General features: G+C 33.8%; 1 protein-coding gene across 1 annotated transcript; it reads right to left on the bottom strand.

The window, feature by feature from the left end:
- Positions 1-526: 526 nt before the first annotated feature.
- Positions 527-3,605, bottom strand: LOC120072443 (putative inactive receptor kinase At4g23740). Its single transcript, XM_039024854.2, has 3 exons — positions 3,140-3,605; positions 1,565-2,879; positions 527-1,414 (listed from the first exon to the last, which is right to left on the bottom strand). The coding sequence occupies exons 2-3, from the start codon at positions 2,799-2,801 to the stop codon at positions 756-758; spliced, it is 1,896 nt and encodes a 631-aa protein (XP_038880782.1). The 5' UTR covers positions 2,802-2,879; positions 3,140-3,605; the 3' UTR covers positions 527-755.
- Between the last annotated feature and the right edge of the window lie 10,808 nt (positions 3,606-14,413).

Raw genomic sequence — 14,413 nt, 5'->3', positions numbered from 1 at the left:
GATAACTATCCAAAAATAACTTTTGAAATATATTTTATCGAAAGAGCTTAAATAAAAATGAATTTTTCAAAAACCTTTTTTCCACAGTCAATCTAACCAGACTTTTAATTTTTAAATTTAAAAAATATATATATATGTCATTAGTCATTGTGGGACACCATCCTCTTTTTTTTTTTTTTTTTTTTTTAAATTCTTATTAGATAAAGTGCCCCTTTGTTTTTATTCCTTCGCTTCAAATACTTTTTTTTTTTTCTGAAACATTTCGCTTTAAATACTTGATTGGATAGAAAGGAGGGAAAAACAAACTAAGAAGTTGAAAGAGAAGCTGAGATAAGAGGAAGAAAATTGAAAATGTTTTTTTCAGTCAATTTAGATTGCGTATACTTTTCTAATAAAAATTGGAATGAAAAAAGCGATCTAACCTTTTAGATTTATTTATTATTATTTAAATTCAACAACCAATGAGAGTAGAATAATTTGAAACCTCCTTTATCTCTTAGCCGAAAACCAAAAGTCATAACCAATATGCAAAATACCACAACTTTTCATTTGCACTAAAAGAGTTGAACTTGTAAAGATAATAAACAGTTGAGTTATTGAACTTGATATGGTCTAAACTAGTGACCTCAAAAAATCCAAATAGCTTAAGTAATACTAAACCCCCAATTCAACTAGTTTAAATGAATTGAAATCAGAAAGTCAAAAGAACCTATGTACTGTGTAAGCCTTCATGACAGAACAAAGATCAAGTAATTTCAAGGTAAACGTGAGGAAGAACCGATTTCCATTACATGAACTGGAGTTGAATACGCTGATTTTGACTCTGATGATGGTTGGGTTCCTGTACCATGTTGCCGAACTTGCTCGATTCTCGACATTATATCCATCATTTTCGGTCTCTGCTCGGGCATTTTGGCAACACAAGACAACCCAATTTGCAGCATCTCCACCATCTCTTCTTCTATGTTTGGATACCTGAGTAGTTCAACATCAAACACTTCTGCTGTCCATTCCTCTCTCACCACAGAGTTCACCCACCTCACCAAATTAACAACTTCATTACAACCTTCAACATGTATGGGAGATTTTCCAGTTAGAAGCTCCAGCAGCACCACCCCAAAACTGTAGACATCAGCTGCTTCTGATGCTCTCCGAGTGTCGGTCAATTCAGGTGCTCGGTAACCAGGGGTTCTTGTGGCTGGTAGTGGAATTGAATTCATCAATCCAGCCAAGCCAACGTCGGATACACAACCATATCCTTTAGAGTTGAGGAAAATGTTTGAAGCTCTGACGTTTCCATGGGAACATTTTCCACCATTTTCTGTGTGAATATAAGCAAGACCTCGAGCCGCTCCAATAGCAATTTTCATCCGAGTATCCCAATCTAACACACGTAGACCGTCTCCTTCCTTACCTGCAATATTAGATTGAGTCGGTGCATCACAATTTGTTTAGAAGATAGATTCATCCAACCTTGGCTTCTTTATAAATTCTATAGAAATGTATCAAAAGGGGAGGGAAAAAAACCACGATAACAGTTGAAGGAAGGTGATGTGATACTTACCATGTAACATTGCAGACACACTCCCTTGACCATAGTAGTCATAGACCATGAGTTTCTCATCCTTTGAATAATAATATGCTCGTAAGGAAACGACGTTCTCGTGCTTAATATTTCCAATCAACTGCATCTGCTGTTCAAATTCTCGTTTACCAACCGTCACTTGGTTCAGCCTCTTCACTACGACAGTCGTTGAGTCCTCCAAAGCTGCCTTGTAGCTCACTCCAAAGGTTCCCTTCCCGAGAACCTCGGCAGATGCTCTCAACAGGTCTTCCAAGTCAAATGCAAGATTAGAATCCTGAAAGAAATTGAGGTTGTTCTTTTGTTCTTGGCTCTCAAAGCCCCTTTTTTTCACAGACGCTTCCTTCTTTTTAGGCTCCATGGTGGAACTCATATTTCCTTTTCCTTTTTTAAACCAGCAAGCAGTCAACAAAACAGCTAGCAAAATAAACCCAATAACAGAACCACCAATTGCAATACCAAGTATTGCAGATTCACTTAGTCCTTTGCTTTTTCTTGTCGGTTGAGCAGTGGGAGGCTGAAGAGGAAAAGATGGGGGAATTGCACTATGTTCTTCAGTAACATTGTTACCAGAGAACACCCAACTTGGAAATCTTTGAAGAGAGTGAGGCACATTTCCTGTAAGATTATTATTGGACAAATCTAACCGTTGCAAACTTGGAATATCAATGTTCGGAATTTCGCCTGAAAACGAGTTGTTTGCAAGATTCAAAACTGTCAAATGACTCAACTTTGAGATAGAGGAAGGAATACTCCCATTAAAGAGATTGTTCGATAGATCAATGACACTAAGGTTGTTCCAAACTGAAAAATCTAAAGGCAAAGGACCTGAAAACTTGTTGTATTGCAGATACAAGGAACTCAAGTTCTCCAGCTTCGAAAAATCAAAAGGGAAAGGACCTGATATCCTATTTAACCTAAGGCTTAGAATCTCGAGTGCAGATAGGCGGCTAAGAGTATTCGCAGGGATCGGGCCACGTAGACCAGTCCCGGGTAATCGTAAGGCTACTACTCTGGATTCATCAGAATTGCAAAACACTCCTGTCCAGGATTTGCACACCGAACTACTCTCATTCCAGTTGAGAGAAGGCGAGTGGGAGATATTATGGAAGAAATCAAGTAAGGCTTGCTTGTCTTCAACTGGCTCAGTGAAAACCCCGGGCCAGAAGAATGCTAAAAACAAAAAAATTCTAAGGAAGATGAAGCTGTTCTTCATCATTTTCTCAGAAACAAATTAGTAGTTCAAGATAAATAAGCTACCAATGAGAGAATCTTATCTTACAAATCTGGTTCATACCTGCAAAAGTTGCACATATAGAAGACACAGAATAAAAAACCAAGAGTCGAAATTAACCCCCATAAACATTTCTGCTACAAAATTAACTAATTCTACTTGGTTGACTTTTCAGAATCACCAAACAAAAGAAAGCCAAATTTTCTAAACCCCCAAATCAGCAACAAACAAGTTCATCCAATTAGGTTTCATTTCCAGTACCTAAACTACATTATACCATCAACACGCATAAAAGTAAAACAAGCAAGGCTCAGGTGACGTACCTTTGAAAAAAACCCCCACGAGACCAATTGAAACAGAGCTCTGATTACAAAATTCTCAACAACCCAATTCTCAGAATTGAATTCGAAGTTAAGGAAAGCTATGGAACCCAGAAGCGGAATTTGGAGAAAGAACAAAAAGAAGGGTTAGAATGAGAGAAACAGTTGGAGAAAGCTCCGTACGTACTGGGTCATTGGCAATGATGGCGATGGAAATTCAGAGGGAATCGTTTCCTTAGAGTAGTGGCCTGGATTCACATGCAATTTTGCAGGAAAAAAATAAAACTGATGTTGGATAATCATTTGAGAGAAGGTCCAAAACGAAGAAGAAGAATAGAGAACAGAATATATTTTAATTGTTAGGAGTCCATTTCTTTATGTCAAATTGACAGGAGCTTCCATGTGAGGGTTGTTGCAGCCATTGATGGATAGTTCTCTTCCCCATCAAGAATAAATATTGAAACCAAACAGTAGTTGTTCATTACTTCTTTCCCTTTTAATTTTTTTTTTTTTTAAATTCTCTCTGTAGTAATTTTATGGTAAAAATATTTGGTGTGTTATTTTGAGATTTGAGTTTTCAAAATATAGAGTAAAAATGTTAATAAATAATAATAAGTTCGAGAAAAAAACTGCTATAAATAAGTAATATGGACTAAATTTAAGATATCTTAAAAGTCTACCAACTAAAATTGTACATTTGAAAATACAAAAGTTGAAATTAAACAAACTTTACAGTTTGGAGAACAAAATCATATTTTAACTAATTTTATTTAGTTGAACAAAAAGGTGGGGGTTTTCAATAAAATAAAATAAAAACAAAAATAATAAGGTTGGTGGATTTTTTTTTTTTTTTAAGAATATAATTGGTGTTTAAGATGGTAATCGACTTTTATTAGTATTTTTTAGTACAAAACTATAGATATGATCATGAACAAAAATACGACTATAAGAAGTAAAGTCACTTTTAAATCTACATTAAACTACTCAAATTAATTTTAAAAAATTATAAGTTTAAAACAACAATCCAAAACTTGTAATTCATATTCTTCCACGTTTCATAACTTCTCATTTTAAATAAAGTATTAATTATTTCAATTGACCCCATAGTTTAAACTTTAAGATACATCAAATTTTTTCATTTCATTTTCCCACTATTTTCTCATTGACATCTATATACAAAACATTTAATAAGTAATTAATTTACAAACTTTTCTTTCACAAACTTAATAAATTGTGTGAATATTTTCAAAAGTATAACGAATTTGACATTTTATTCACGGTTGACAAATTATCAAAGTCTATTCAATCAGATCATTATGATGTATGGTTACTTCTTAGTAATCGTTAAATACGTATCTTGAAATATTTTTGTAGTTCATCTCTCATATTTTACGGTGTAAAACTGTTAAATATGTAATGATAATTTTTTTTTTAATAATTTGTTGTTACATGAATTTTTCTTTAGAAGGAAATGAAACTCTTTCACGAACATATTTAAATATTAGATTCATGTAAATGTAGTTTTTCTTTTTAGGGGAAAAAAACAACTAAATGTAATTGTCTAAAGGCATGGCTGACCAAATCCACTGAATTTTGATGAATAATTTTTATAAGCTATTTAAAATAGTAACATACTTTATTCTCATTTACATGTCACTACTAAATTTAATAATAAGAGTTTAAAAAATGAAGGGGACATGGAAAACAGCTCATCATAAAACATGTCATTTTTAAAGATTTCATAAAATAGTTGTATAGAACTTGAAAGCATGCATTCATGTGCCAATTATTGTTGTCTTCAATTACGAGATGGAGAATCCCAATAATCTCCTTTTAGAAAAAGAAAATCATTTTTTTTACCACTAAAATCATCATGTTGTACTTGTATCCAATTTTATCTATATTCTTTATATGCTTCAATTTTTACCCTTTAATTTATCTATTAATTTTAACAAAACTAATATAAATTTTTTCTAAATTCACTCAGTTCAATAATATTAAGTCCTTCCATGAATTTAATTTGAGCATTGAATAACTTTGTAAAAACAAACTCAATTTTAATTTTTTTTAAAAAAAATAGAGTCATGACTCGAATAGTCAAGCGCATTTAACTTTTTTTTTTCTTAAATTGTTTTATTAACTTGTGTACTAAAAAATACTACTTAAGCAATTTATATTTTTGTTTAATATTTATTTTTTAGCGATAAAAATATCACACTTCGATTAAATATAATTATAAAAAAATATATTAATTTTTTTAAAAAAAAATCACTCATTGAAAAAATGTTAAACTATTTACAGAAATAGTAAAAAAAACATACTGATAGGCTTCTATCGATGTCTATCACATAATATCAATAATAGATTTCTATCAATTTCTATCGACCCCTATCAAAAAAGATTGAATTTTGTTATTTTATGTAAATAATTTTCTTTATTTTTCTATTTTTGAAAATCTCCAATTTATTTTCCATTTTTGGAGAAAATGAGATGTTTATTAAAGAAGGGTATCTATTTGGGTATTGTGATTAAAAATCTTAAATTACTTTAAAGTTAACATCTAGTATCTACCTATTCTATAGTTGAATTTATATTTAAGGCCATATTCAAAATAGCAATTTAGTGTAATAGAAAACAAAAAACAAAACTTAGCAATTTAGCAAAGATAACACATTGAAAATATTAGTTAAAAGTCAATGTGTGTCGCATGTATTTCCATGAATAGTATATCATATTACTTTAATCATCATATGAAATTTCATGTTATGCACGATTAGGACATTGGAACTAATTTCTAAACTTACTTATAATAGGAATCTAATCAACTCTCTATTGTAAATTTCACATAAAATTGTTGCAATTTGATTTTGGAATTTCAATTATTCTTTGACTTTACTTAATTACATTTCTAAATATATAAAAAGACGTGTCCTCGAAATTTTTGTATAGTTAAATACATGCATGTATGAACCACTTTTGAGTAAATACTTGATTTACAAATCTTGACATTTCTAGGACAATTGAATAAATTAATCAATCATGTGATTTATGTAAGTAAAGTCTACCCCAAAATTAGGCAAGCTAATAAATTTGGTCAAATTCATACCATACAATACAAGTAAGAACCTTCTACAAATAAATTAATGGTTACTTTTTTAAAAACGTATAATAGAGCGCGGGATTCTAACCACAAATTTTTAATCATTAAGACATATCTCATGTCAAATTGAGTTAGATTCACTTTGACATATCTTTTCTAAAATTTAAAAAGAAATAATTGAGTCAGATTGTATATATATATGTTACATTCTTTCGTAAATGAAAATAGTTATGCATTACATTCCAATTTTTTATTTTAAGAACAAGTACTTTTTTAAAAAAAATTAAGAGTAAATTGTTGCTATGTATGCATATAATAATTAATGTTGTTTGCTAAAATTTATATAACTTTTATGAAGCACTCATACAGTTATATATAGTATAGGGAGATTTTTTGAATTGGATATGATGATTGAAAGACTATACAAATTGAACAACCATGAACAATGACAGAAAATGAATAAGAAATAAGAATATACAACAAAGATTGGATTATTTCTTCTTAAATGCATTATGTAATATAATTTATAAGATTAATATTGAAAAATCATAAAAAATGTCTACCTAAAATATCCAACGTTGAGATATGCTTAGACCGTCAATAATATTGTAGAAATGGCCACCGGATTTATAGGGGAGGAGAGTGAATATTTCTTTTTACAGTTATACCCTTATATATCTAGTTATTTAGAGATTTACCACAACAATAGAAATTTTCGAGTAGAAATAAGAGATTTTAAGGAGGATTTGAATAATATATATTCTCTATAACCCAAAACCAACGCAATATTGTAATTATTTATATATATTATTATCTTTTTATTATCTATATTTAGGGTTGAGATTTCTCATTTTAATTTTTCTATTTACGATATGTGTTCATCCTCTTACTATACTATAGGATATTATTATTTTCATAATATTATATATGTGTGTGTGTTTTATTTACAATTATGTAAATATTTATATATATTATAATGAGAGAGAGAAAAATATAGTGTCCGTTGGTGAAGTTTGTCTTTACTTGTCGTCGGTCCTACACCCAATTGTGCTTTCTATTGGACGAAGCAAGCAGAACTTATGCAGATTTTCTAGCATCGTGTTGTGCACTTTTATCATCTCTAATGTAGAATATTGTCAACAAACTCCAGTAGAAGTTTGACATTCCAATTGCAATCGTAATCGAGGAAGCAGATTAAAAGGTTTGATGAGTTTCTCTTTTAAGGTTTGAGATTGAATGGTAAGATAGACTTTGAATTTCAAATGGAAGAGTGTGCTCTACAAAGTCATTGAGGTAGTCTAGTTTTAATTCTTGCATGCAATCATTACTAAAAATCTTGTATGTATAAATCATTGTAACCCTATATAAGTCCTATAAATCGTTTGTATACACCATTGAAATCCCACTTTCATTGAATATTATTATAAATTTATATATAGACTCTATGTTATTTATAATGTAACCCATTGTATTTATACATATATGCATCATGGAATTCATCCATAAGACAAGTTTTTCCAGATATTTTTTTACCCCTTGGTCAATCTTATAAGTTATCGATGAGATTGGAAATAGTTAGGGGATTTAGCAACTTTCAACTATTTTTTTACCCCTGGATAGTTGGTATTTATTTTGTTGGTTGTACTTAGATATAGATGTATTTATGTATATACACATATTTGCTTTTATGTACGTCATAGGTCCTACAGGGTGTCTGTATATACTGAGTAACACTAGCATCATTTTTCCTACACATATATACAACATGCATATACATATCTAAGAGTTTGAGGATTAGTGAAGGAAAATTAGTAATTTCAAATTTGAAAGTGGGGATTGTCGTATTTGATTTAGTTACATAATGACAACCAGAGATTTTAGTTTATTGGTTTGTGGTAAAACAAATAAAACATCCAATATTCAAAGACAAGTAGTGAAGAAAATATCATATATTATACATCACAAGCATTCGTTCAAAACTGTGTTTACAAACTACAGGATAAGAGAGTTTAAAACATCATCCTCAACAATCTCCCACTTGTCCTAAAGCGAGTGATGTGTACATAAAACTAGTACAAAACAATAAACTAGAGCACTAAGGCCCATGCTCTGAAGGTGACTCTCAAACACTGTAGCCGTGAGAGCCTTCGTAAATGGGTCAGTAACGTTATGCTCCGAAGCGATCTTCATAATGATCATGTCCCCTCGATGCACTATCTCGCGGATCAAATGATACTTCCACTCTATGTGTTTGTCGTGCCTGTGACTTATAGGCTCCTTGGAGTTCGCCCCACATCACTATTGTCACAATAGAAGGTGATGGACCTAGATATATCTGGAACAACTTCCAGCTCTGTTAGGAACTTCCTGAGCCAAACAGCCTCCTTAGTAGCTTCATAAGCCGCTACATACTCTGCCTCCATCGTGGAGTCAGTGATGCACCCCTACTTAGTGCTTCACCACACTACTGCTCCTCCGTTTAGAGTAAAAACTGACCCTGAAGTGGACTTGCGATAGTCCTTATCAATCTGAAAATCAGAATTTGTGTATCTAGTAAGGATCAAATCTTTAGTTCCATACATGAGTATGTAGTCCCTTGTTCTCCGAAGATACTTGAGGATGTTCTTAACTGCGGTCCAGTGACCCTGGCCTGGGTTAGACTGATACCTACCGACTATTCCCACAGCATAGCAGATGTCTGGTCTAGTACAGAGTACGCATACATCAAATTGCCAACGGCAGATGCATATCATCTCCTCAATCTCTTGAGGCATTTTAGGACACATTTCCTTAGACAGTGTAACTCCATGTCTGAATGGCAGTAGGCCCCTTTTGGAGTCCTGCATCGAGTACTTGAGCAACATCTTGTCAATGTACAATGTCTAAGACAGTGCTAGCACTTTGTTCTTACGATCCCAAAAAGATCTGTATACCCATAACAAATTGAGCCTCTCCCAAATCTTTCATTTGAAATCGGGTCGCTATCCAGTTCTTAACTGCAGTTAATAGTCCTATATCATTCCCAATGAGTAGGATATGTCTAAATATAACACTAAAAAAAACTACTAAACTGTTGACAATTTTCTTGTAGATACAAGGCTCATCAATGTTCTGGTCAAAGCCGTACAATTTGATCGCAGTATCAAACCAAATATTCTAAGATCGAGACGCCAGTTTCAGCCCATAAATGGACCAATTCAGTTTGCAAACTTTTTGCTTTTGACCTTGGGCAATGAATCCCTCGGGTTGCACCATATAAATGGTCTTCTCAAGATTGTCATTCAGAAAGGTCGTCTTGACGTCCATTTTTCAAATCTCATAATCATAATAAGCGACAATGGACAGGAAGATATGGATCGACTTCAACATGGCAACATGTGAGAAAGTCTCCTCATAGTCGACTCCCTCCATCTGGGTATAACCCTTTGCCACAAGTCGAGCCTTGAAGGTATGCACCTTCCCATCGGCACCCTATTTCCTGTTGTAGATCCATTTACAACCTATAGGTCTTACCTACCAAGTTGATCTACAAGATCCCATACCAAGTTGAAGTACATCGACTCCATCTCGAGATCCATGGCTTTGACCCATTCATCCTGGTCAACATCCTCCATTGCCTTCTGATAAGACAACAGATCCTTAACGTCGCCATCGGTTACCATAGCCAGGATTTCCGTGAAACCCAGATAGCGAACGAGTAGATTCGCTACTCTCCCACTGCATCGAGGTTCTCTTAACTCTTGAGGTGGAACCAACCTACCAGATGAACTATCATCAACAACTTTTGCTAATGAAGCAGACCCTTCAACAACTCTGGTTGAAGTTTCAATAGTTTCATTGGAAAGCTCATGTAACATGAATTTACTTACTACATGGACTATGCTCCCTAATATGATCCTCCTCCAAGAAAGTAGCGTTCGTGAAAACAAACACCATATTTTCCGATGGATCATAAAAGTAACCCCCTCGTGTACCTTTGGGGTAGCCTACAAAGAGGCACAACCTCGGTCGTGGTTCCAATTTCTTTAGGTGAGCCTCAAGCACATATGCTAGGCAACCCCATATGTGAAAGTGACATAAACTAGCTTTATGCCCGTTCCACAACTCTAGAGGTGTTCTCGCAACACTCTTGAAAGGAACACAATTGAGTATATATACCGTAGTCTCCACTGAAAATCCCCAAAACGAGTCCGGTAAGGAAGCGTAACTCATCATCGAACGAACCATATCCAACAAGGTTCTGTTTCTCCTCTCCACTACACCATTCTACTGAGGTCTACCCAGCGCTGAGAGTTAGAAAACAATTCCATGTTCTATCAAATAGTCTTGGAACTCCAAATCCAAAAACTCTCCACCTTGATCCGATCGAAGTGTTTTAATCCGTCTATCCAATGCATTTTCAACTTCAGCCTTGAACTCTCTAAACTTTTCAAAGGATTCAGACTTATATTGCATCAGATAAACATACTCATACCTAGAGTAAGCATTAGTAAAACTGATAAAATACTCATAGCCTCCCCTGGCTCGCACATTCATAGGACCACAAAGGTCAGAATGTACTAACTTTAGAGGCTCTTTGGCTTGATAACCTTTTCCAGTAAAAGGTCTTTTAGTCATTTTACCCTCAAGGCAAGATTCTCACACCGGTAAAGAATTTTCTTCTATAGAAGGCCATTCTTCACCAACATCTCAATCCTATTGAGATTGATGTGCCCTAATCGAAGGTGGGCATTTTCTTTTGAAGAAACACATTGACGTTTATTTTGAGTTACAACAATTTTAAACATCTCTATGTTATAGAGGAAACATAAGGCTAACGGTCTTAGCACATAAAGTTATTTTCCAGTTTTGCTGTACAAATCCCAACTTCATCTTTATGAATAAACACTTTATCCACATTGAAATTAAAAGTATATTTACATTGCAACAAGCACTTTAAAAAATTAAGTTCCTTTTCAACTCAGGAACTACAAATACATCTTTTAAAACAAGAAATCTATTATGTAAAGTCAATTGGATTCCTCCCACTACCACAACTGAGACGACGTGCCCGGTGCCTACCCGCATCGTCATCTCACCAGCTTCTAGCTGCCACCAGGATCTAATCCCCTGAAAAGAAGAACAAACATGATTAGTGGCGCTCAAATCAATAATCCAGGCAGAATCATCATTCTCCACTAAATAAGTTTCTAACATTAGTAAATCATATTTACCTTTGTTCGCCTTGGCCGCCTTCTTTTCCTTCAGCCAGCGAGGACAATTCCTCTTCTAGTGTCTGTTCTGGTTGCAGTGGAAACACTTTCCTTTGTCAACCGGCGCTAGACGCCTATTCCGCTAGGCGATAGGTGACAGGTTAACAGGTGTCTTCCCCTTCCCCTTACCACCCTTCTTCTTTTTCCACTTTCTAGTGTTAAAAGTAGAAAGTGCAAATTTAATCCCAGAGGTTGAACCTCAATGGAATTTCTTTGAAGACGAGGCAACATTTGCCCCACCTCCCCTCTTTTCCTTACTTTTCAATAAGGATTAATAGGTCTGCAACTCGTTGAGGAGAGTTGTAAGGGTATATTCCACTTTGTTAAGAATCGCATATCCTTTCCAGAGTTCGTAAGGTATCTTATCCAGTTTCTTATGAGGTACTCTGTTAAGAATAAAACAAGCAGAAAGCACAACTTCCTCCCACATGTTATCAGATAGTCCAGAACTTAACAACATAGCATTCATCATCTCCTTAAGAGTTATATTTTTACGTTCTATTATACAATTTTGTTGTGGTAAATAAGGTGCAGTAAATTCATGAATACGTCATTTGATTCACAAAATTCTTTAAGTATATTATCACTATATTCACCACCTCTATCTGATCTTAACCTTTTAATCTTCTTATCTAATTAATTCTCTACTTCTGCTTTATATTTCAAAAACATACTACCAGCTTCATCTTTTGTCTTTAAAAGATAGATTTTAGTATATCTAGAAAAATCATCAACAAAAGAAATGCAGTAATTTTTTCCACCTCTACTTGTAGTGTTTTTGAAATCAACTAAATCAGAGTGAGTCAGTTCTAGTAATTTTGTACTTCTAGATGTGACAAGCTTAAAAGGTTTCTTGATAAGCTTTGTTTCTATATAAATAGAACATTTACTAGTTTCACGCGTTTTGGATGTCTTAATCAATTTTAAATACTTAAATTTCTTAACTAATGCAATATTCACATGACTAAGTCAACCATGCCACATATCAAGAGACTCAACTATGTAAGCCAAATTAGAAGCATTTGCATTCATCGTATTTGTAATAGGGACAATATTTAGTACAAAAATACCATCAACAAGATATCTTTTACCAACAAAGTCTCCATTTTTGTTGAGGACAACCTTGTCAGCTTCTAGGACAACCTTAACTTAGCCCGATTCAACAGACTTCAAAATACCAAGTTCCTACATAAGGAAGGTACATACAATACATTACTTAAGGATAAAGTTTTTTTAGAGGTTAATTTTAAAAGAATCTTTCCTTTTCCAAGCACTTCTACTGTGGCCGAGTTACTCATGAACCTACATTATTCGTCAGCAATGTTCTCGTAGTCATGGAAGAACTCTCGGTTTGAACAAAAATGTCTCGAAGGTATGATGTCAAGTATCCAGTCAATTTTATTTTCCACCAGGTTTGCTTCCACAACAGCGATTACGTCATCTTGTTCAATAAGAATAGCTTGTGGTGTGGGTTTCTGATTTGACCTTCCTTTTCTTTGACTACATGGTAGGATTTGTGCTCAGGTTTTCCACAGACATAGCAAATCAATTTTTTCTTTTCAATCTTCTCACCAACAATTTTGTGATGTCCATTCTTCTAAGAAGAACTATTCTTTTCAGATTGCTTCATGTCCTCCATATCGAGACTCCAACGTACTCCAAATTACCCTTGCAGACTTTTGAACCATGAACAAATCGATCAACGAATCTGTCATATGATTAAACAGATGGCTACACAATTTTTTATTGTCATTTTCGTACTTATCAAGGTCAATCATGGAGGACTGCTTTGATTGATCAAAAACATCAAGAGTTTGTTTGGAGAATTCTGGATCAGAGACAGTGGTCACATTCTCGATATCAGTAGGCAATTCTATAGTTTGTAATTGTAATGTACAAACAATTTTATTTATTTAAAAAAATATAAGATAGTTTATTCGACATTTAGTAGCATTAATCAATAAAACCAATAAACTAACATCTGAGGTTAACTTAAACATATATGTAGAGACATACAGATGGATCATTTTTAAGTGATAACCTAAATAGTCTGTAGTAGATGGATAAGGCTGGGTACCTTATCCTAGTGACACTACGAATACGACCCGCTTTGTGGATGTTACAATTGTTGTAAAATGTTACAAATGATCTGATCCTGATGATTCATGTAGAGACATGTGAACGACGTGTTATATACAAAAGGGTTTGTATAAGACCAGACCACAAAATGATTAGTCTCATTATATAATACCATTAATCATAGAGACTTACATTTCACCAAAATGACCATAGATGACATGACTTAAATCTTAAGTGAGTTGTGAACTCCTGCTTATAAAGGCGATCCTTTGATTTGTAAGGGTGAAAATGACCAGATCGCCAACTTAATAAGCCTACCATTTTAGGGATTCATCTGATTGGAGAGCTGGGAACACAACTACACAAGACGAAATTCACTCCTTCCCCAATGTCAGGGTAAGAAGATAAATTACTCCCTTAAGGGCTGATTCTGGGGCTTGAACAATGTGGCATTACACTCTCTTTTGGCCCAAGAGGGGTTTGGTCATAGTTGGACTATGACTTATTATTCATTAGAGGGATCGATGCTACATAAGGAGTTGGATGTAACTACAGGAACAAAATGGTAATTTTGGCTCAACTGTACTTACGAGCAATTTGTGAAAGGTCATCGCGTTGTTGACCGATTATATCCAATGGACACAAAAATACTTCTGTAATGCAAAGAGTGCAGCTGTCAGTCTTTAGTGGAATGACCGACAGTTAATGAATGTTGAATAATTTAATTAAATTAATTATTCAAGTACCATTGGAGCTTCAATCTACAAATCCATAAGGTCCCATATGTATTCAACAGGGATTAATGAAAATCAATTTTGAATTAATTTGAAATGTTCAAATTAGTTA

Source organism: Benincasa hispida, chromosome 1 (genome assembly GCF_027475165.1).
Source record: "Benincasa hispida cultivar pf3 chromosome 1, pf3_genome.v1.1, whole genome shotgun sequence".
Lineage (NCBI taxonomy): Eukaryota > Viridiplantae > Streptophyta > Magnoliopsida > Cucurbitales > Cucurbitaceae > Benincasa > Benincasa hispida.
This window is presented reverse-complemented; position numbering and strand designations above follow the sequence as displayed.